We start from the raw sequence: 18,478 nt of genomic DNA, 5'->3' as shown, positions 1-18,478 counted from the left end.
GAGAGGAAGGAGAGAGAGAGAGCGACGCCGAGAGCTTCGTCCCTCTCGTGGCCAAGCTCTTGCAGACGAGACGAGGCACGGCTTGATGATGCAAAGGGGAAGGCAGACAGAACGAGCCACGAGCGACGACGATGCTACCAACACAGAGGTACGAGGGCGAGGACGAACGAGGGGGAAGTACGAGACAACGAGGAGGGGGAGGACCCGCGGGAGTGGGCTCGAGGACCGAGGCCGCGCCGTGCGCACTCACGCTCACTTGCCGTCGTCCTCGGGTATGCTGGGCGGCGCCGTGCTCGAAGGAGCCGACGCCGCCGGCGACGCCGACCCGCCGTTCGACGACGAGAAGAACGACGACAGGCTGCGTCGCGGCGTAGATGTCGTAGACGAAAGTGGCGGCGAGCCGAGCGGCGGCAGGTCGAACGGGTCGGCTCGGGGCGACGTCGGCGACCGTGTCGAGCCGCCTTTGGCCGAGGCGGGAGGCGACGAGGCGGACGGGGCGGCCTGCGCCGATTCCTTGAGGAGGAACTCGATCCACAGGTTCGAGAAAGACTGTAGCGACAGACGAGGGAGCGTGAGTACGTGTGACAGACAAGGAGGGGAGGGGAGAGAAGAATGAGGAGGGGACGCACCTCGTTCTCGACGCCCTCGTCGACCGCCTTGCCCGTCCCGCTCCGCGCATGGCCCTTGCCCGCTCCCCCTCGCCCACTCGAGATGACGCTCGCCGACGACAGCGAGCCGCTCGAGCGCTGCAGGCCGACCTTCTCGCGCTGGTCGTCGGTCCAGCTCAGGATCGACGAGATGAGCTGCAGCATCTCGAACCGCTTGGCGTCGCCCCGGGGCGTGTTGAGGAACGTGATGAGCACGTTGGACACGAGTCGTCGGTCGACGCTGTTCTCGCCCGAGTCCTTCTTGAGCCGCCGCAGCGCCTCGGTGAGGTGCTCGTTCAGGATGACGGCTGCGCGCGACCGGGACAGCATCAGTTTCCGCGCACGTCGAGCGTGCGAGAAAGAGAGGAGCGGGAACGGCAGCGAAGCACCCTCGTGCCGCAGCTTGCCGATGAGGAGGTTCTTCTCCTTGACCTCGCGCGACAGGACGAGGACCTTCTCCGAGTCGTCGTGCGCGGCGTCGAGCTGCGCCTCGGCCCGCGAGGCGCGTTGTCGGTACGTGTCGAGCTCGGTCTGCGTCTCGCGCAGCTGCGTCTCGAGGTCGCCGAGGAGCGCTTGAAGCTCGCGGTCCTTGGCTGCGGGCGGAGCGGAGGGAGGACGGGGTCAGTGCGCGGTCTCGACGAGGGCGACGAGAGGGAGGGACGCACCGGCCTGGAACTCCTCGAGGACGGCATGCAAGTTGGCCGCGCTCTCCATCTCGCGGTCACGCTCCTCGCGCAAGACCTCGCGGTCGGCTTTCGCCTGGGCGAGCTCCATCTCGACGACGCCGAGCCGCGCGCCCTGGTCCTCGCGCCGGACGCGCTCGCGCATCGCCTCGCCTTCCCACTCGTCGCGCTCGATGCGCACGCGCTCGAGGTCCTCCTGCGCCTCGCGGAGGGCGACCTCGCGCTCCTGGGCCTCGTCGGACGAGGCGCGCTCCGAGTCGAACGCGCGCGCGCGCAGCTGCTCGACCTCGGTGTGGAGCGCGTCGGCATCGGCGTGCGACTGGATGAGCTCGCCCTTGAGCGTGTCGAGCGTCGACGCGAGGTCGTCGTTGGCGGCGCGCAGGTCGGCAATCTCCTGCTCGCGGCGGTCGAGCTCGTCCTGCGAGGCGGGCAGCTGGGTCAGGTCGCGGCCGGGTAGAGGAGTCGGAGTGAGAACGAGGGGACGCACGGCGTCCTGCTTGAGCTTGTCGCCGAGCGTGTTGCGCATGGCCGTCAACTTGGCGAGCAAGCCCTGGTACTGGGCCTCCCACGCATCGCGGTCCTGCCGCGTGCGGTCCAGCTCGTCCTCGAGGAGCTGTATCCGCTCGCCGTCCTGCCCATCGACCGCTGCCCCTGCGGCGTGCCCCTGCTCCTCGTCGTCGGCGGCCGGCTCGCTGTCGCCGACGACCCCACTCTCGCCCGCGGGTGGTGGCCGTGGTCGAGCGTCGTCGTCGTGCTCAGGCTCGTCTGGCGGTGCGGCAGAAGGCTCGTCGTCGTCTGGTGGTGCAGTGCCGTCGTCGAACCAGGCGGCATCGGCGCTCGAGTCGCCCTCGTCGACGTCGGCGAGGGTCGAGTGGTGCGGGTGATGGAAGTCGGGGCGGGGCTGGTCGAGCGAGCCGCGCGAGGCTGGGAGCGGCACAGTGTGCGGGTCGGCCATGCGCGTGGCGTGGACGCAGCAGCGAGAGGCACGAGGCGGTCGGTGGGGAGAGCTCGCCCAAGCCCTGGGCGAGGTCCACGCAGCCGAGGGCGAACGTCTCTCCCTCTCGCTCGTTCGCTCTCCAGGATACGTGCAGCGTGCGTGATACACGCTCGTACAGCTACTGGCGACGCGGGCGAGATCGCGAGAGACGGGACCGGGTCGCTTCTCTTGGCTCTCGGTCGAACGCTCTCGAGGCAGGTCGTACAACACGCCGTCGCATTGCCATGCCCTCTCGCCGTCCACCGCCGCCCCCACTCACTCCTGGATCTGCGCATCGCCGTCCTCGTCCTCGGCGATCGCGAGCGCGTCCATCTCGTCGAGCAAGTCGTCGACCCGGATCTCGGGGAAGTCGTCCTCGTCGTCGTCGTCGTCGCCGCCGTCGAGGTCCGTGTCGCCGTCGTCGTGCATCGTGTCGGTCTGGGCCTGGGCCGCGTTCGGGTCCTTGAAGAGCTGGACCGTCTGGCGCAGCTCCTCGTCCTCCTCGAGGTCCTGCAGGAAGCGCTCGTAGTCGGCCTCGGCCTTGGCCTGGTCCGACTGTGGACGGGTGCGAGAGAGAGAGAGAGAGTCAGGTGTCCGTCGACGAGAGAGGGGCAAGAGAGAGAAAGAGAGGGAGGGGGACGCACAGCACCGGCACGCTTGCTCTTGACCTCTGCCTTTTCGCGGCCAAGGCCGATGACGTCTGCGCCCTCGATGTTCTCGCCGCCGACGTGCTTGACCATGGAGCGCAGCTTCCAGTTGCGGGGCTTCTTCTGCTTGCGGCGGTTCGGGAACGTCTTGCGCACGAGGACGGCCGACGGGATGCGGTCCTGCTTGAGCGTCTCGAACGCCTCGTTGTTGTAGTTGCTGTTGGCGAGCAGGTACCCGAGGACCGTGTCGCCCGGTTTCAGGACGGCGCCGAGGTGGGTCCGGGTGTGGAAGATGACGTCGCTCGACATGGTGCCGCCGAGCGGCGACACCTGGGCGTCGGCGAGGAGGAACCGGCCGCCCTTTGCCGTCTTGGGCGGGTGCGCCGTCGGCTCAATGTCGAGCACGATGAACTCGATCGCCTGCGGGACCGACGCGAGCGGCGGGAACGGCGTGCGCCAGTAGTCGTTGCTCGACAGGGCCGCCAGGTTGAGCGTGAGCGGGTCGATGAGGTACACCTGGTTGCCGACGCGGTGGCACACGCACAGCTGCGCAATGTTGGACATGGCGCGCGCGCTCTTTTGCGGCAGGCACACGAGGTCGTCCTTGCAGATGGGCACGATCTCGACCGAGTACGACTCCTTCTTGTTGGTCGTCGCGTTTTGCGTGTCGAGCGAGATGAGCTGCTCCGACATCTTGGTGCTGCAGGGCGGCACGAGTCAGTTCATCGAGTCTGGGCGAACAAAGGAGAGGGGGGCGCGAGGACGGACCGGACGGGCGCGACCGAGTTGAGGAAGTCGACCATCTTGAGCGCGTGCTGCTTGCTCGAGTAGAAAAAGTTGAGGCCGTCCTTGACCTCGGCGACCGAGATGGTGTCGCGGTCGACGCCGTGCTTGAGGATGAGCTGCTCGAGGTACAGGAACGTGCGCTTGTGGTCGACCTTTTGGCGGACCTGGACCATGGCGCGCCACGTGTTCTTGGCCGCGAGGCGGGTGCACTCCTGGCACTGGGCGCCCGTCACGACGTACTCGACCTCGAAGATCTGCTGCAGAATCGTCGACGAGAAGACCTGCGGCGCGCGCGGGGGAGAGGATGGAGCCGGGTCAGGTCGGCGCGCGAGGGAAAGGAGTGGGAGAGAGAAAGAGAGCGAGGACGCACCTCCTTCTGGATCGTGAGCTTGACGCGGAGGCGCTTGCTATGAGGCTCGGTCCAGATGAAGCCGGCGTCGATGAGGCGGACCTTTGCGAGGCCCTTGAGCTTGCGCAGGCAGACGGCGAGGAGCTCGCGCGACTCGAGCTCGGCGCGGGTCCAGGTCGCCGGGGGCGACAGCCAGCGCTCGCAGCCGCGGCAGAACGAGATGGTCGTCTGCTTGGGGATGCCGTCGGTGATGTCGACGCTGGCGAGGTGCGAAGGCGGTGCAGGGTCAGCGGGACTGGATCGAGGGCGTGTGGTCGAGGAGGGGAAGAGGCGGGGACGCACGAGTTGCGCAGGCAGTTGACGCAGAGGTTGGCGCCGTTGGGCTCGATGGGCGTGCCGCAGTCTGTTCGGCAGGGCGAGGTCAGCTCATGGTCGAGGAGAGGTGAGGAGGGGCGAAGCCGGGGGCCGCACCTGCGCACAGGACGTAGGCAGTCTGTCCCGAGGGACCGACGTAGGCGACACCAGCGCTCATGGTTGCGGTGGTCGACAGGCTGTGGCGGTGCGAGATGAGATGAGCGAGCGAGCTCAGGTGGACAGAGGGACGACGGCGACGCACTGGTTTGAGCGAGTCGAGGGTGGGCGAGTCTCGAGAGGTGCTCTTTAGTGCTCGGGCGAGTAGTCGGGCCTGGCCTGGAGCGAGAGGGATGGGACGGAAACTGAGCCGAGGATGCGACGAGCGCCGAGACGACGACGAGGCTCGCTGCTCACCTCAGCGTCGCTCCTTGTGCACCAAATGCTCCACAGGCACCTCCCTGCTGCCCAGCTCGAGCTCGCTCTCGACCCAGCCGCACCGACGCCAGCCTTTCCCGGCCTCGTGTCGTCCATTCGGCCCCTCAAGCGCATCGCCATCCAGCTCGCAGACGAGCACTCCCTCTTGAGCAGGTTCACCTACAAGCACAAGAACCAGCACAAGGGCACCGGCTGGTGGCGCCGCGTCGTCCACGTCGACCGCGCAGCCGCTCGTGCCCTCGCCGAACTCGACGCCTGGCTCGCTCCCTTCACCTCGAGGTGCGCCCTGTCGCTCTCCTTCTGCACGTCAGACTCGACTGATCCACTCTCCCTTACAGTACGGGCAAGGACGAGGTCGGGTCACTCACGCGCGAGGTCGTCTGCGCTGCGCTCCTCCGCCTCCCGAGGGTCATGCTCATGGTCGAAAAGGTGCGCCCTCCTCTACCTCTCTCGCCCTCTCCCATGCAGAACTGACTCTCTCTACGCTTGCGCAGAACCTCGAGGTCCTCCTCAATACGGCGAGGTGAGCCCCTGCGCCGACTCGCCCTCCGACGTCGAGCGACTGACGACCTTCGTTCCGCAGCACCCTCGACCAGCTCGTCGACTCGCGCGCGTTCCTCGCCCTCGCCGTCGTCATCGTCGCCCTGACGGCGAGGCTACACGCCCTCTTTGCCGCCCTCCTCGACGAGTGCACCCGCACCGCCGCGACCCTCCTCCGGCTCATCGAGAACAACCAGGTCCGTGCGCTCCCTCTCCTTTCACCAGGCCCTATGGCCTCGAGCTCACCCAACGTGCACGTTCACAGCTCCTGCCCGTCGTGTCGCCCAAGATCAAGGCCCTGCCGCGCACCCTGCGCCGCTTCCTCAGCCTCGACCAGCCCGCCTCGGCGGGTCCTTCCTCCCTCGCGCCCTCACTCTCTGCGACCCCGCACGCCGCCTCGCCCGCACCGGCGCCCCTAAACGGGCTTGACGACATCGGCGCCGCTGTCGAGCGCCGAGCGCCGGGCGCCAAACCCGCTGCACCTCGACGAGTACCTCCAGGCCCGCCGTCCTCGGCGCCGGCAGCGCCCCGCGAGTCGCCCGCTCCTGCGCTCGCGCGTCCGGACGAGCCGTCGAGCCGTTCGCGCGAGGCGAGCCCGTCAGAGCCTGTCGCACCGCCGCTCAAGAAGAAGAAGAAGAAGGCCAGGCCCGCCGGCGCCGACCTCGACCGCGTTCCTCCACCCGCCGCCACCGCCGCCGCGCCCTCTCCCTCGCCCCTCTTCCCCTTCCCACTCGACGACGCCCGCCCGCCACCTCCAGCGGCTCGACCGCCCGAGCGCGCTCAGCCGCTCAAGCGTGTACGGTCGGGCGAGGCGGTGGCGCCGGCCCGAGGCTCGAGCGGCGAGGTCGCGGTCGTCAAGAAGAAGAAGAAGGTCAAGCGGAAGGGAGGGGACGAGATTGACGACATCTTCGGTTGAGGGAGGAGCGGGGCGAGCGGCGAGCGCGGCGGGTTGGGCTCGAGAAGACGCGGCGCAGGTGCAGGTAGACGGCGCCGAGCTGCAACGCTCCTCCTTCCCTCTCTCTCTCCCGTGCCGCGGTGAGAGTCACGCAGCGTGCCCGGCTGTCGAGCGCTCGCGCCCTCGTCGCTCGACCTTGTCGCCGCCCCTCGCTCGCTCGATTCTCGTCGCCGCGGTGCGCCGCTGTGAGCGCTCGAACGAGGACGAGCCGCGCTCGCTGCGTGGGTGTACGACGAGGGCCGACGAGGGGCAAACCTTGTCGGCGAGTCTCCTGTCCGTTTTGGCCCCCTGTGCCGCTCGGGCCCTCGCCCGGGTCCGCGGCGAACCCGAGTCGGGCACAAGCCGCGTCCTCGCTCTCTCCCCCCTCTCTTTCCTTCCTTCGCCTCACTGGTCTCGACCTCGAGTCGCTCTTCAAGGTGCGTCGCGCCTCTCTGCGTGCCCGGCGTCACCTCTGGAGCACTGCCACTGAACCTGAGCGCGCCCGCTCGCCCTCCCACAGCTCCTCCCACCTCGCCCCCATCCACACCTTCTCCTCCTCAACGACAGCAATGGCCGGCGGCAAATCGACCTCGGGCGGCAAGAGCAGCGGCGACTCGCAAAAGGCGTCGTCGCGTTCCTGTGCGCTCGCCCCGTTCCCCTCCCTCCTCCCCCTCCTTCTCCCGCCCTGACCCTGACTCGCCCCCCGCGTCGCGCGCAGCCAAGGCCGGCCTCACGTTCCCGGTCGGCCGCATCCACCGCTTCCTGCGCAAGGGCCAGTACGCCAAGCGCATCGGCGCCGGCGCGCCCGGTCCGTCCCCTCCCTTTCCTCCCTCTCCTTCCCCGGGCGCGAGCTGACCTCGGCTCTCGCCCCCCGCGCCCACAGTCTACCTCGCCGCCGTCCTCGAGTACCTGACGGCCGAGATCCTCGAGCTCGCCGGCAACGCGGCGCGCGACAACAAGAAGTCGCGCATCATCCCGCGCCACCTCCAGCTCGCCATCCGCAACGACGACGAGCTCGACCGCCTCCTCGGCCACGTCCTCATCACGCAGGGTCCGTCTCTCGCTCGCTCTCCCCCTCTCGTTGCGGCAGCGACTGAAACTCGCTCCTCGTCGTGCCCGCAGGTGGAGCAAGTCGACCTTCCTTCCTTCCTTCCCCTCGCCCGACCAGCCCTGACCCCTCTCCGTACCCACCTCCAGGTCCTCCCCAACATCCACTCGAACCTGCTGCCCAAGAAGGACAAGCACCCCAAGAGCGGCACCCACAAGTCCAAGTCCAAGGCCGCCGAGTCTGAGTCGCACGAGTACTGAGCGGCCGCTCGAGCCTCTCTCTCTCTCCCTCGTCTTCTTCCTCTCGTATCGTGCGCCTCGATTTGCCGTCGCACCCGTACCCCTCTCGCGCCTCTCGTAGTCCCCCTTCTCGCCGCTTGCTCGTCTTTTGTCTCGACGACGACCCTCTCCGTGCAAAACCCGCTTTCGTCGTGTCCCTCCTCCCCTCGCCGCACGAGAGACAGACGCACACACAGAGAGAGAGAGAGCGAAAAGGATGCACTGCACAAAAGCGCGCGACTGCGCAAAGAAAGAACCCCTCCTCCTCGTTCCCTCGGCCTCGCGCCCCACTTACTTGCCCTCGTCCTCCTCCATGAGCTGGTCCACCTCGTCCTCAGCCCCGACGTGTCGCTGCTCGACGGCGACCGGCACGGCGGCCGCAGGCGGCGGCGGCGGCGGCGGCGCGCTCGTCGGCGCGCTCGACGCTCGGGCCTGCTGCTGCTGCTGCTGGGCCGCCGGGCCCTCGCCTCCCGCGCCGCCAGCGACCGACGTCGCGCGCTCGCTCGTGCTCGCCTCGACGGCGGCGGCGGCGGGAGCAGCCGATTCGGGCTCGGGCTCGGGCGCGAGGGCCGGCGCCGTCCCTGCGCCGGGCGTACCGTGCACCGCCTGCCCGACGTTGAAGCTCAGCGCCTGCGCCGCGAGCGACTCGAGCGCCTGGCGCTGCAGCGCTGCGGCGTGGTCGACCTCGGGCACGGCGGCCGCCGCAGGCGCTGCGGCGGGACCGGCCAACGACGCCGAGGACGACGACGATGACGTGGCGGCGGCGGCAGCTGCCGCGCTGCGCGTGCCGTGCCCGCCGGACGGCGCCGAGACGCTGAACGGGTCGTAGAAGCCCGACGAGCCCGTGCGCGGGCCGTAGTAGCCCGCGTGGGCCGGGTACGACGCGGGCGTCGCGGCGGGCGCGCCGGCGTACGGCGGCGGGTACGACGCCGTCGTCGTCGCCTGCTGCTGCGCCGACGACGTCTGGGCGCTGCTCGACGGACCGCTCGGGTACGCCGGCGTCGCGTAGCCCGGGCCGTACGGGCTCTCGTACCCGGTCGCGATGCCGCCGAGCGTGCCGTTGAGCCCGCTCGTCGTGCCGGACGACGACGACCGCGACGGACCGGCGCCGCTGCCGCCCTGCTGCTGCTGGTGGTCGACGGCGTGGCCGTTCGAGCCCGACGGGCCGGCGACGGCGCCGCCTTGGAGCTCGCTGTACGAGAAGGCCGGCATGGGCTGCAGCGGCGAGGGCTGGATCGGCGCGAACGAGCTCGAGCCCGACAGGGCGCCGGCGAGGGCCGTCGCCTTGGGTCGCTTGATCGACTGCAGCGGGAGCTCGCCGGCCTCGGCCTGCTGCTTGCGCTTCTGCACGCGAGCGGCGCCGATGGCGCGCGCGATGACCTTTTGCGGGCGGTCGTGGCCGTGCGTCTTGAAGTATAGGCTGCAGGGGCAACGACGAGGGACAGTGTAAGTCTGCGGGTTCTGCGGCGCGAAAGAGAGAGAGAGAGGGGGGGGAGAGAGAGGGGGAGAGAGGGGGAGAGAGGGGGAGAGAGGGGGAGAGAAGAGAAAGGCGAGGACGCACCCGCACGAGTTGCAGAGCTGGCGACCCTCGGCGTCGCGGCGGAACAAGGGCGAGTCGGACGTGCCGCAGTTGCTGCACACGGCGGGCGCCGACGGCCCCTTCGGGTTCGACTTGCGCTTGCGCGCCGGGCGCGTCGTCGTGCTCGGCGACGGCAGGGCGGGGAGGCCGCCGTCAAAGCCGCCGCCGAAAGTCGAGTCGCCGCCGTCGAGCGGCGGCAGGTTGCCGAACAGGGCGTGCGAGTGGAGCATGGCCTGCGACGGGCCCGGGCTGCCGATGCCGCGCTCGCTCGTCGCGTCCGAGTCGTCGGGCGTGTCGATGCGGTGCAGGCCCTGGGCCGACTCATGCGCGCGCACGTAGTTGAGCATCGGGTTGCTCGCCATGCCGTCGAACTGGTGCGGCGAGTAGGGCCGGGCGGGCACCGACTGGTGGTGGGCGAACCGAGAGCGGCTCGTCGACGGCGTCGGGACGTCGTACGGCTTGACGGGCGCCCGAGTCTTGCGCTTGGGCCGTCCCGACGACGACACACCCGCCTCGGTCCCGTCGTCGCCGTCGCCCGCACCGACCGAGCCCTCGCGCTCGAGGACCGAGTCGTCGCCGTTCGCCTCGCCGTCGGGCACGTCGTCGTCCTCGTCCTCGCCCTCGAGCGGCTCGTCCGGGATCGGCTCCTCCTCGTCCTCGGGCGGCGCGTCGCCGTTGTTGGCCCGAGGGCGCGGCGCGGCGGCGGCTTCGAGTGCGGCGATGACGTCCGGGTGCGAGAGCGCGTCCTGCTGCTGCGAGTGGTCCTCGTCGACGGCGAGGCCGCCCTGCTCGTGGTACTGCTGCCCGTTGGCGGCGGCCGCCTGCTGCTGCTGCTGCTGCTGCTCGGCGTCGCGAGAGGCCGCCTCGGCTGCTGCGACCTGCGACAGGGCCTCGAGCGCCGGGTCGATCGACGGCCGCTCGTCGTCGGCGGGCGGCGGCGGGGCGTCGTCGTCGTCGTCGGCGGCGAGGTCGGGGACTTGCTCAACGGGAGGTGCAGGAGCAGGTGCGCGTGCCGGCGCAGGGTAGGGGAGGGGAGGCAGGGTCGGCGCAGGGACGTGCGCGGCGTACACGACCGTGTTGAGGAGGTGGGGCGCCGACGTCGCCGGCGAGAAGTGGTACGACGACGAGCCGTCGAGCGACGGGAGCGACGGGAGGGCGGGCAGGCCGTGGCTGCCGCTCATGGCGCTGAAGCTCGGCAGCGGCGGGAGCTGCATGCCCGTCGAGAAGGACGCGGCGAGGCTGCTCAGGTCGGGCAGTGCGGGCAGGTTGGCGAGCGACTGGGCGAGGTCGAACTCGGGCTGCTGCGACGACGGCGCCGGCGGGTACGACAGCTGGTTGTGGTCGACGAGGATGTCCTCGAGCGGGGCGAACGACTGCGTCTTGCGGCGACGGGGCGCACCGGCCGCCTTGCCCTTGGTCGTCGGCGTCGCGCCAGCCGACTTGGTCCTGCTCGACTTGAGCGGCGACGGCAGCTCACGAGGCGGCTTGGGCTTGCGCCTGCGCTTGGCCGGGAGCGAGTCGTCGTTGCCGTCGACCGTCACGTCGTCGCGCGCGACGCCCGGCGGCGGCGTCACGTCCTCCATCTTGTCGTCGACGAGCTCGGCCGACTCGATGTGCTCGATCGTGTACTTGGCGGGCGGCGCGAGGTGCTCGTGGACGGGCGGGTCGACGACCTGGGGCGTCATCGACGTCGTGCGACGCTTCTTGTGCGGGCGAGGCGGCGTCGGGATCGGCTGCTCGTCCTCGATGATGGCCGACAGGAGGACGTGCTGCTTGACCGGCGGCGGCGGCGGCGGCGGCGTCGGCAGCCTGGGCGTGAGGACCGGCGTGATGAAGAAGTCGAGGCGACGACCTTGGCGGAGCAGGAGGGGCGCGTCGGCGAACTTGGGCACCTTGTTGCTGCGCACGTACATCTGCAGCGCCGTCTGTAGTACGGGCCGAGAGAGTCAGGGCCGTGTATCTGAGGTGGAAGGAGAAGGAGGGACGCACGAGCTTGCTGGCCTGGTCGCGAGCGCCGAGGTCGTACGTCTTGCGCTCGTGGTGCGTAAAGTGGTGGTCGGTGCACCAGACGCACGGCTGGAGGACGCCTGCGAGTGCGAGTGCGCGAGGAGGAGGGTCGGTCAGTACACGGCCTCGGCTCAAGGCTCGACGAAACGAGGCAGAGGGAAGCGAATCGTCGACGCACCTTCCTCGTCCTTGAACTTGATGATGACGGCGTCCTTGGGCGGCCGCTTCTTGTTGCGCACGTGCTGCACCTCGAACGCGAACTTGCAGCCCTTGATCCACGCGCACGAGACGTGGAAGTGCTTGGGGCAGTCCTCGCACTTGATCGTGGCGCCGACGCCCTTGACGTGGCACAGCGAGCACTTCTGTAGGGCGGATTGGGTCAGGGACCGTCACACAGAGAGCCCGAGAGAGAGAGAAAAGGGAGAGAGGGGACGCACGTTGTTGCGGCGCTCGAGGGGCAAGTTGGCGAACGACTCGACGGGCTGGACCGTCGGCGGGTGCCCGACCTGCAGCTCGCGGTGCCAGATGGCGCACAGGTGGTGCACGTAGCTGCGCGCAGGACGTTCTCGGCGTGTCAGGGCGAGTCGAAAGATGACGAGGCGAGAAGGGACGCACTTCTGGAGCTCGGTCGGCTTGAGGCAGTCGAGGGCCGTGAGCGGCGACTTGACCTTGAAGTCGCTCGGCGGTGGCGGGCACAGGATGCAGTGCGGGTGCAGGTCGAGCCGGGTGCGCGTCTCGTCGCGCTCGCACAGGTTGCACAGCCACTCGTCGTGCGGCCACTCCCAGTCGAGGTCGATGCCGTAGCACGCTGTGGACGCACGGCGTGTCAGGGTCGAGGACGAGGCGGGAGAGATACAGAGCGAGAGCGAGGCGACGCACCGGCGTGGTACGAGATCGTGCAGCGGTCGCACTGGAACAGGGCCGTCTTGGGCTCGAACCGCTTGCAGAGGAGGCACGGCTTGATCGGGATGATGGGCTTGACCGGCGGCGGCGTCGGCTCCTTGGGCTTGGCGATGACGGCGAGCTGCACGCAGAGGAGGAGGACGAGCGTCAGGAACGAGTGGGCGAGGGCGAGGGGGAAGGAGGACCGGCGCCGACGCACCTCCTCGTCGATGGCGCGCTCTTTCTCGTCGAGCTGCTTGTCCTTCTTCTTCTTGTTGTCGACGACAGGCGCCGGCTTGAGCTCTTCTCCCGCCGGCGGGTACTGCGCGCCGTCTGAGGCAGGACAAGGAAGGGAGGGTCAGGTGCTGCCTCGCCGACCGGTCGAGGCCAAGGGAGAGAGAAAGGGAGACGCACAGTGCCGCCACCGGATCCCGCACGAGTCGCACATGACGACCGGGTTGGGCTTGACCTCGAGCTCGCACACGTTCTCGGGGCAGAACCACCACTTGGGCGACTCGGTCGTCTCGCACACGGCGCAGAACCGGTTGCGGCGCTGGGCGGGCGTGCGCGCCGGCGCGCACACCGAGCCGTGGTCGCTGTCGTCGCCGTCCGACATGGCGTGGCGCCCGTCGTCGTCGGCGGCGGCGTGCGACGAGCGGTGGCCGCGGCCCGTCTTGCGGCCCGAGCGGGTCGCGACGACGGCCGCCTTTTCCTCGGGCTGCTGCGGCTCGTCCTCCTGGAGCGTGTGGCCGACGTTGATGTAGTAGCGCTTGACGACGTCGCTCATCTTCTTGTTGGGGAGCGCCTTGTGGATCTCGTCAATGTCGTTGTGGTGCTGGGCGGCGCCGTCGGCGAGCTTGCGCTTCTCGTCGTCGGTCCACACGGCGTGCCCGAGGCTCTGGAGCGCAATCTTGCGCAGCGACGCGATCGTGTCGCCGACGTTGCCGTCCTTGTTCTGGAGGATGACGACGGCCCGGTTGAGGAGGTCGACGCCGGCCGTCGAGTAGGTCGAGATCTTCTTGACGCGCGCAAACAGCTCGTCGAGCACCTCGTCGCTGTACTTGTCGGTCGGGCGCCAGATGACGGTGACGGCGCCGTCCTCGCCGCGAGGGGGCGCCTCGGCCGCCTTGGCCCGGCGCGCGCGCTCCTTCTCGGCCTTCTCGGGCTTGCCCTGCGGCGTGCTGCCACGGCTGCGCTTGGGCTGGAAGTAGGTGCGCTGCTCGGGCGCCGCCTCCTGCTTGCCCGTGACCGGGTCCCACGCCGGCACGACGCACTGGAACTTGTTGCCGAGACGCTGCGGGCGAGGGATCGGGAGGTGAGCAGCTCGCTCGACGGTGACGAGCGACGAGGGAGGTGCGAGAGGGACGCACAGTCGAAGCGCGAGGGTACAGCGAGTCATGCGGGTCGAGGACGTTGTACGCGCTCACGTGCATGCCTGCGAGCAGACGAGGTGGGCGAGTCAGTCACGCAGGCCTCGACGAGAGAGACAGAGAAAGGGGCAGTGCAGGGCGCACCGAAGTAGCGGAACGGCCAACCGTGCGTCATGCGCCAGTCGTGCGGGTCCGGACGCGAGTTGGCGTCGACTGCGAGCAAGAGGCGAGGTCAGTCCGGCGCGGCGAGGACGGACGTCGAGGGGGGCCAAGAGGGAGAGAGGGCACGACGCACCTTGCCGCGCCTTGCCCTTCTTGTTCGCGTGCAGCATCTGGCTCCCGACGCCCCTCGGTCCCGGCGCTCCCGTCGCCGCCGCCGCCGCAGCAGCAGCGACGACCGCGCCGCTCTCGCCGACGACGACGCCGGCCGCCTTGCGCACCGGCGGCGGGCCGTAGCCCTGCTCGGCGTAGCCCTCGACCTCCTCGTCATGCGCCTTGCTGCATGGCGCGCACGACCAGCCGTAGCCCGCCTTGGGCTTGGCCGCGAGCGGCGGGTCGACGCACGTCAGGTGGAAGACGCGGGCGCAGCGCGCGCACGCGACCGACTCGGGCCTGCCGGACGGGGCGTGGGCGTCAGTCTCAGGGCTCGGGAGAAGATTGGTGTAAGAGAGAGAGGAGGACGCACTTGGCGGCCCACTTGCGACAGACGCAGCACCCTCGCTGAGCGTCGCACAGCTCGGCGGCGGTGCCGACCTCGCACAGGACGAACTCGAAGTTGTCGTTCAGGTGGCGCACGACCTCGGCTGCGGGCACGAGGGTCAGCACGGGAAGTAGGCGACTCGAGGCGAGAGGCGGAGAGGAGGGGACGCACGAGGTGCGTTCGAGACCTTGTAGGTCGGGACGGCGTCGAAGTAGCGGTGCAGGTAGCGGTCGTACAGCTGTGGACGACGGGATGGAAGGGTCAGCCACTGTACCGGGAGAGAGAGAGAGGGGGGCGAGGGACGGACCTGGTGCCAGTAGAACGAGTCGTCCTGGCGCTTGAACGTCTCGAGCTCCTCGATGTGGTCGCGGTGCTTGACGGTGCACAGGCCGCGGATGTAGCTCGCCGGGACCGTGTCGGCGTGCATGGTGGCGACGATGAGGCGGTGGTCGGCGACGTAGCGGTTGGTGATGTCGCGCGTGCGGAAGTAGTAGGCGACGCGGACCCGGAGCTCGGTCGAGGCGACCGACCCGGTGTGCGACGCGGGAGCGGGCGAGTGGTGGTTGCGCTTGGCGGTGGCGGCGGCGACGGTGTCGGGAGCCGCGGTGGTGGTGGTGGTCGCGGTGGAAGAGGGGGCCTTGGCTGGCTGAGGCTGGAGGATCTCGACGACGCGCGCGACAATGTAGGGCTCGCCCTCGCGGTCGTCCCAGGGTGCCGAGACGTACACGTGGTCTGCAGAGGGGGCCACACCGAGTCAGCAGGGGTGCCGAGAGGGCGAGGGCGAGTCGGGCGAGATGGAGCAGGAGATGAAGGCGGGGAGGGGCTCACCGTTGGGCCTCAGGGGCTGCCCGTGAAAGACGAGCGGGCCCTTTGTCGAGTCCTTGACCCCGCGAGTGGCTACACGGGGCATCTCGCGCGGGGGACGGTGTGTGGTGGGAACGGGGGGGAGGAGGAGATGGGGAGGGGGGCGGAGGTGGGCGAAGCTGGGCTCTGAGCGACTCGGGGGGTCGACGAGCTGGATGGGGCGGGACCTGGGGTGCTGCTCGTCACTGTCCGACTGCGCAGGATGCAGTCGAGAGAGCGAGGCGGGTGGTGGCAGGAGCAAGGGGAGAGTCGCGAGCGGGTTGGTGATGAGAGCAGCGCCGCTCTCTCGGCGAGCTGCAGCCTCTCTGGACAGTCTCGCCAGTGCTCAACTCGAGCGCACAGTCTCGCCTGGCCGTCCTCGCCCTTTTCCTGACCCGAACACGACGCGAGGTGGACGCCTCCTCCTCGTTCCCGCTGGATTTCCCGCTCGGCGACCCTTTCCGCGCGGCGACACCTCTCGATGCTCGCTTTTCTTTCGTCGAGGGCTCGAGGACAGCTATCGCGAGGCCTGCACGAAGCGAAACTTGGCAAAGACGAGGGCTCGCAACGAGAGAGTGCTCTCCAGCTTGAGCCTCGCCTCGGCGGCGGCGCATCGTTCGCACATCGTCCTTGCGTCTTTCTGAGCGCAGCAGACCGAGCTCGTGTCCGGCCGAGGCAGGCTGCACGAAGCAGAACGAGCGCGCACAAGCTGTGGAGGGTGGAAAGAGCGCTCGCAGAGTGCGCGTCCGGGCTCGGAGCAGCGCAGCGCCTCGTCCTCGCGGCGCTCGTCGCACGTGCGTAGCTCGCTCGGTACGTCGTAGTAACGCACCTGCTAGGCAAGCCGAGCGCGCGGGCGAGTGCCGACGAGCGTGGGAAATGGCGACCGCGCGAGGGCGAGGTGCGCCGGGCGAGGAGAGCACGCGCGAGAGCGGGACGAGGACAGGTGTGCTTGCGCGTCTGTGTGTGCTGCGGCAGGCGCGCCATGGCTCAGCCTCGAGCAATGCGAGGAGAGCGTGAGAGACCACCAGCTCGAGGAGAGCAGGCTGCCTCTGTGATCACCGCCTCGCCCTCTCGCCAGCTCAAGCACAGCTGCAAAGGGCCCAGTCCGCCGCAGAAGCGCTCATCACGCCACCATGGCTCGCTCTCGCGCCGCCTCGAGCCACGGCGACCCGGCACCCCTCGTCCTCGAACCGGCCGACCTCTCGCAACGCCTCGACGTCGCGTCAAAGAGCCAGTACATGCTCGGCACCGCGCTCCTCGTCCTCGTCGTCCTCCTCTGGGTCGCAGTGAGTCGCGCGCCTTTCCTCTGCCCCGTCCTCGCTCACCCTTTCCTCTCCCTCCTGCGGCGCTAACCTCTCCCTCGCTCGTCTGCAGGCCAGCTTCCTCATGAACAGTGAGTCGCACCATCATCCCCGTCGTACGGTATCCTCGAGATTGGCCAGGCGGGCGGCGGCCGTGCGAGGGTCGGGCGCGAGATCTCCTGAGCTGGTGCACTGCGTCGGGCGGCACGGGTTGGCGCGGTCGGCGCAGGTCGCACGGGTTCGCCTTCCTCGACGGTAGCATCAGAGCTATGCTCGGACGCCATGCGGGCCCGTCGACCGCCCCCTCGTCGTCGAGTCCCAGCGTCACCCCCTCCCAGAATTCCCGACCTGACCTTCTCCCCTCGCCCACAGTCGTCTTTACCGACATGGCCTACGACAAGCCGTTCCTCGTCACGTGGCTGTGCACGGCCTCGTTCTCGCTGTACCTCGTCCGCCCAGGGTGGCGGTACTGGCGCACGCACCGCCTGCCGCATGGCAAGGCGACCGTCCACCTTCCGCCGGCGCTCGACCGCGTCGCGTCCAAGGACAGCGTCAGCGAAGCGTGCGTCCTCACTCTTTCTCTCTCCTCTCGCGTCCGCGCCTGCGAGCACGAGCACTGACTCCTCGCTCCTCGTCCCACAGCCTCGCCCGCCCGCACTTGCGCGGCCGCCGCGACACGAACCGCTCCCTGTCGCGTGTCCGTCCCTCGCGCAACGACATGGGCCGATACCTGCCCGCCGTGCCCGTCGTCGCCGTCGACCCGCCGCTCACGACGCGCGAGACGGCCCTCCTGAGCCTGTTGTTCTGCGGCCTGTGGTTCGCCGCCAACTGGGCCATGAACGCCGCGCTCGGGTTCACGAGCGTCAGCAGCACGACGATCCTCAGCTCGATGAGCGGCTTCTTCACGCTCGCGGCGGGCGCGTGCGCCGGCGTCGAGAGCTTCTCGGTCGGCAAGCTCGTCAGCGTCGCCCTCAGGTGCGCCTCTCTCTCCCCCCCTCTCTCTCCTTGTCGGACTCGTCGACATGCACAGCAAGCGGTCACTGACACGTCGGGCATCTTCTCTCGCTCGCAGCATCACTGGCGTCACGATCGTCTCGCTCAGCGACTCGAAGCTGCCCGCCCGCCCCGTCGAGGTCGACCCGTCGTCGCCTTTCGCCTCTACGGCCACCAGCATCAGCCCCACGGCGTCCAACGGGAAGCCGGCGTCGTCCAACCCGCTCCTCGGCGACGCGCTCGCCCTCCTGTCGGCCCTCGCCTACGCCGCCTACGTCCTCCTCCTCAAGGTCCGCATCCGCAACGAGCAGCGCGTGTCCATGACCCTCTTCTTTGGCTTTGTCGGCCTGTTCAACATCCTCCTCATCTGGCCCGTCGGCGTCCTCCTGCACCTCCTCGGCGTCGAGACGTTCGAGATGCCCCACGGCAAGCTCCTGTGGGCCAGCCTGCTCGTCAACGCCGCCATCACCTTCGTGCGTCCTCTCTCTCTCTCTCTCTGCGTGTGCGTGCGACGCAGTACGAGAGGCGGAACTGACGCCGTTGCACCCCCGCCTCGCAGGTCTCGGACGCGCTGTACCTGCGCGCCATGCTCCTCACCTCGCCCCTCGCCGTCACGCTCGGCCTGTCGCTCACGATCCCGCTCGCACTCGCGGGCGACGTCCTGTTTCGGCGCTCGGGCGAGCCAACGTCGCTCGCGTCGCTCGTCGGCGCCGCACTCGTCCTCGGGTCGTTTGTCGCAAACGGCGTGCTCGACTTGAGGGAGGCCGAGCGCGAGACGGAAGAGCTCGAGGAGGGCGCGAGCGTCGCGGTTGCTGAGGAGGAGGAGGAGGAGGAGGACGCCGTGGGAGAGGGCGAGGACGAGCGAGAGAGGCTGTTGAGCAGGAGGGCGAGCATGGAGGAGGAGGAGCGAGGAGGACGAGGAACGGGACCTGGGAGGCAACTAGATTAGAGCCTCGCCCTGTACTGTACTACCTGCGCGACACGTCGTCCCTCTCGCCGCCAAGAGTGACCCGGTCGAGAGCGAGAGCGGCTTTCTGCTCGTGCGAGACCTCCTCCTGGCCGCCTCGAGGCACGCTGCACGAACCTGACATCCACATTCCGAGAGCACGACAAAACAGAGTGTCTA

General features: G+C 69.3%; 6 protein-coding genes across 6 annotated transcripts; 3 read left to right on the top strand and 3 right to left on the bottom strand.

Annotated features, from left to right (window-relative positions):
* Positions 1-66: 66 nt before the first annotated feature.
* Positions 67-2,285, bottom strand: RHOBADRAFT_53339 (uncharacterized protein; the record flags this gene model as incomplete). The annotated part of the gene is made up of 5 exons (XM_018416790.1): positions 67-549; positions 630-955; positions 1,037-1,240; positions 1,313-1,748; positions 1,818-2,285. The coding sequence occupies 5 exons, from the start codon at positions 2,283-2,285 to the stop codon at positions 253-255; spliced, it is 1,731 nt and encodes a 576-aa protein (XP_018271402.1). The 3' UTR covers positions 67-252.
* Positions 2,286-2,527: 242 nt separating this feature from the next.
* Positions 2,528-4,620, bottom strand: RHOBADRAFT_53338 (uncharacterized protein; the record flags this gene model as incomplete). Its single annotated transcript, XM_018416789.1, has 6 exons — positions 2,528-2,861; positions 2,951-3,653; positions 3,722-4,020; positions 4,110-4,347; positions 4,431-4,491; positions 4,560-4,620. The coding sequence occupies 6 exons, from the start codon at positions 4,618-4,620 to the stop codon at positions 2,583-2,585; spliced, it is 1,641 nt and encodes a 546-aa protein (XP_018271401.1). The 3' UTR covers positions 2,528-2,582.
* Positions 4,621-4,881: 261 nt separating this feature from the next.
* RHOBADRAFT_43856 (uncharacterized protein) lies at positions 4,882-6,333 on the top strand (the record flags this gene model as incomplete). The annotated part of the gene is made up of 5 exons (XM_018414306.1): positions 4,882-5,156; positions 5,216-5,306; positions 5,372-5,400; positions 5,461-5,614; positions 5,683-6,333. 5 exons carry the CDS (start codon positions 4,882-4,884, stop codon positions 6,331-6,333), a joined length of 1,200 nt encoding a protein of 399 aa, XP_018271400.1.
* Positions 6,334-6,920: 587 nt separating this feature from the next.
* RHOBADRAFT_43855 (uncharacterized protein) lies at positions 6,921-7,659 on the top strand (the record flags this gene model as incomplete). Its single annotated transcript, XM_018414305.1, has 4 exons — positions 6,921-6,990; positions 7,070-7,159; positions 7,235-7,402; positions 7,520-7,659. The coding sequence occupies 4 exons, from the start codon at positions 6,921-6,923 to the stop codon at positions 7,657-7,659; spliced, it is 468 nt and encodes a 155-aa protein (XP_018271399.1).
* Positions 7,660-13,604: 5,945 nt separating this feature from the next.
* On the bottom strand, positions 13,605-14,948 carry RHOBADRAFT_14417 (uncharacterized protein; the record flags this gene model as incomplete). The annotated part of the gene is made up of 5 exons (XM_018412202.1): positions 13,605-14,127; positions 14,201-14,318; positions 14,387-14,453; positions 14,523-14,726; positions 14,805-14,948. Coding segments are annotated over 5 exons (1,056 nt in total), but the record flags the coding sequence as incomplete, so codon positions are not given.
* Positions 14,949-16,296: 1,348 nt separating this feature from the next.
* Positions 16,297-18,333, top strand: RHOBADRAFT_36193 (uncharacterized protein; the record flags this gene model as incomplete). The annotated part of the gene is made up of 7 exons (XM_018413337.1): positions 16,297-16,344; positions 16,433-16,451; positions 16,732-16,825; positions 17,002-17,334; positions 17,432-17,492; positions 17,559-17,825; positions 17,912-18,333. The coding sequence occupies 7 exons, from the start codon at positions 16,297-16,299 to the stop codon at positions 18,299-18,301; spliced, it is 1,212 nt and encodes a 403-aa protein (XP_018271397.1). The 3' UTR covers positions 18,302-18,333.
* Positions 18,334-18,478: the final 145 nt, after the last annotated feature.

The sequence above is a fragment of the Rhodotorula graminis genome (assembly GCF_001329695.1).
Source record: "Rhodotorula graminis WP1 unplaced genomic scaffold RHOBAscaffold_6, whole genome shotgun sequence".
NCBI lineage: Eukaryota > Fungi > Basidiomycota > Microbotryomycetes > Sporidiobolales > Sporidiobolaceae > Rhodotorula > Rhodotorula graminis.
This window is presented reverse-complemented; position numbering and strand designations above follow the sequence as displayed.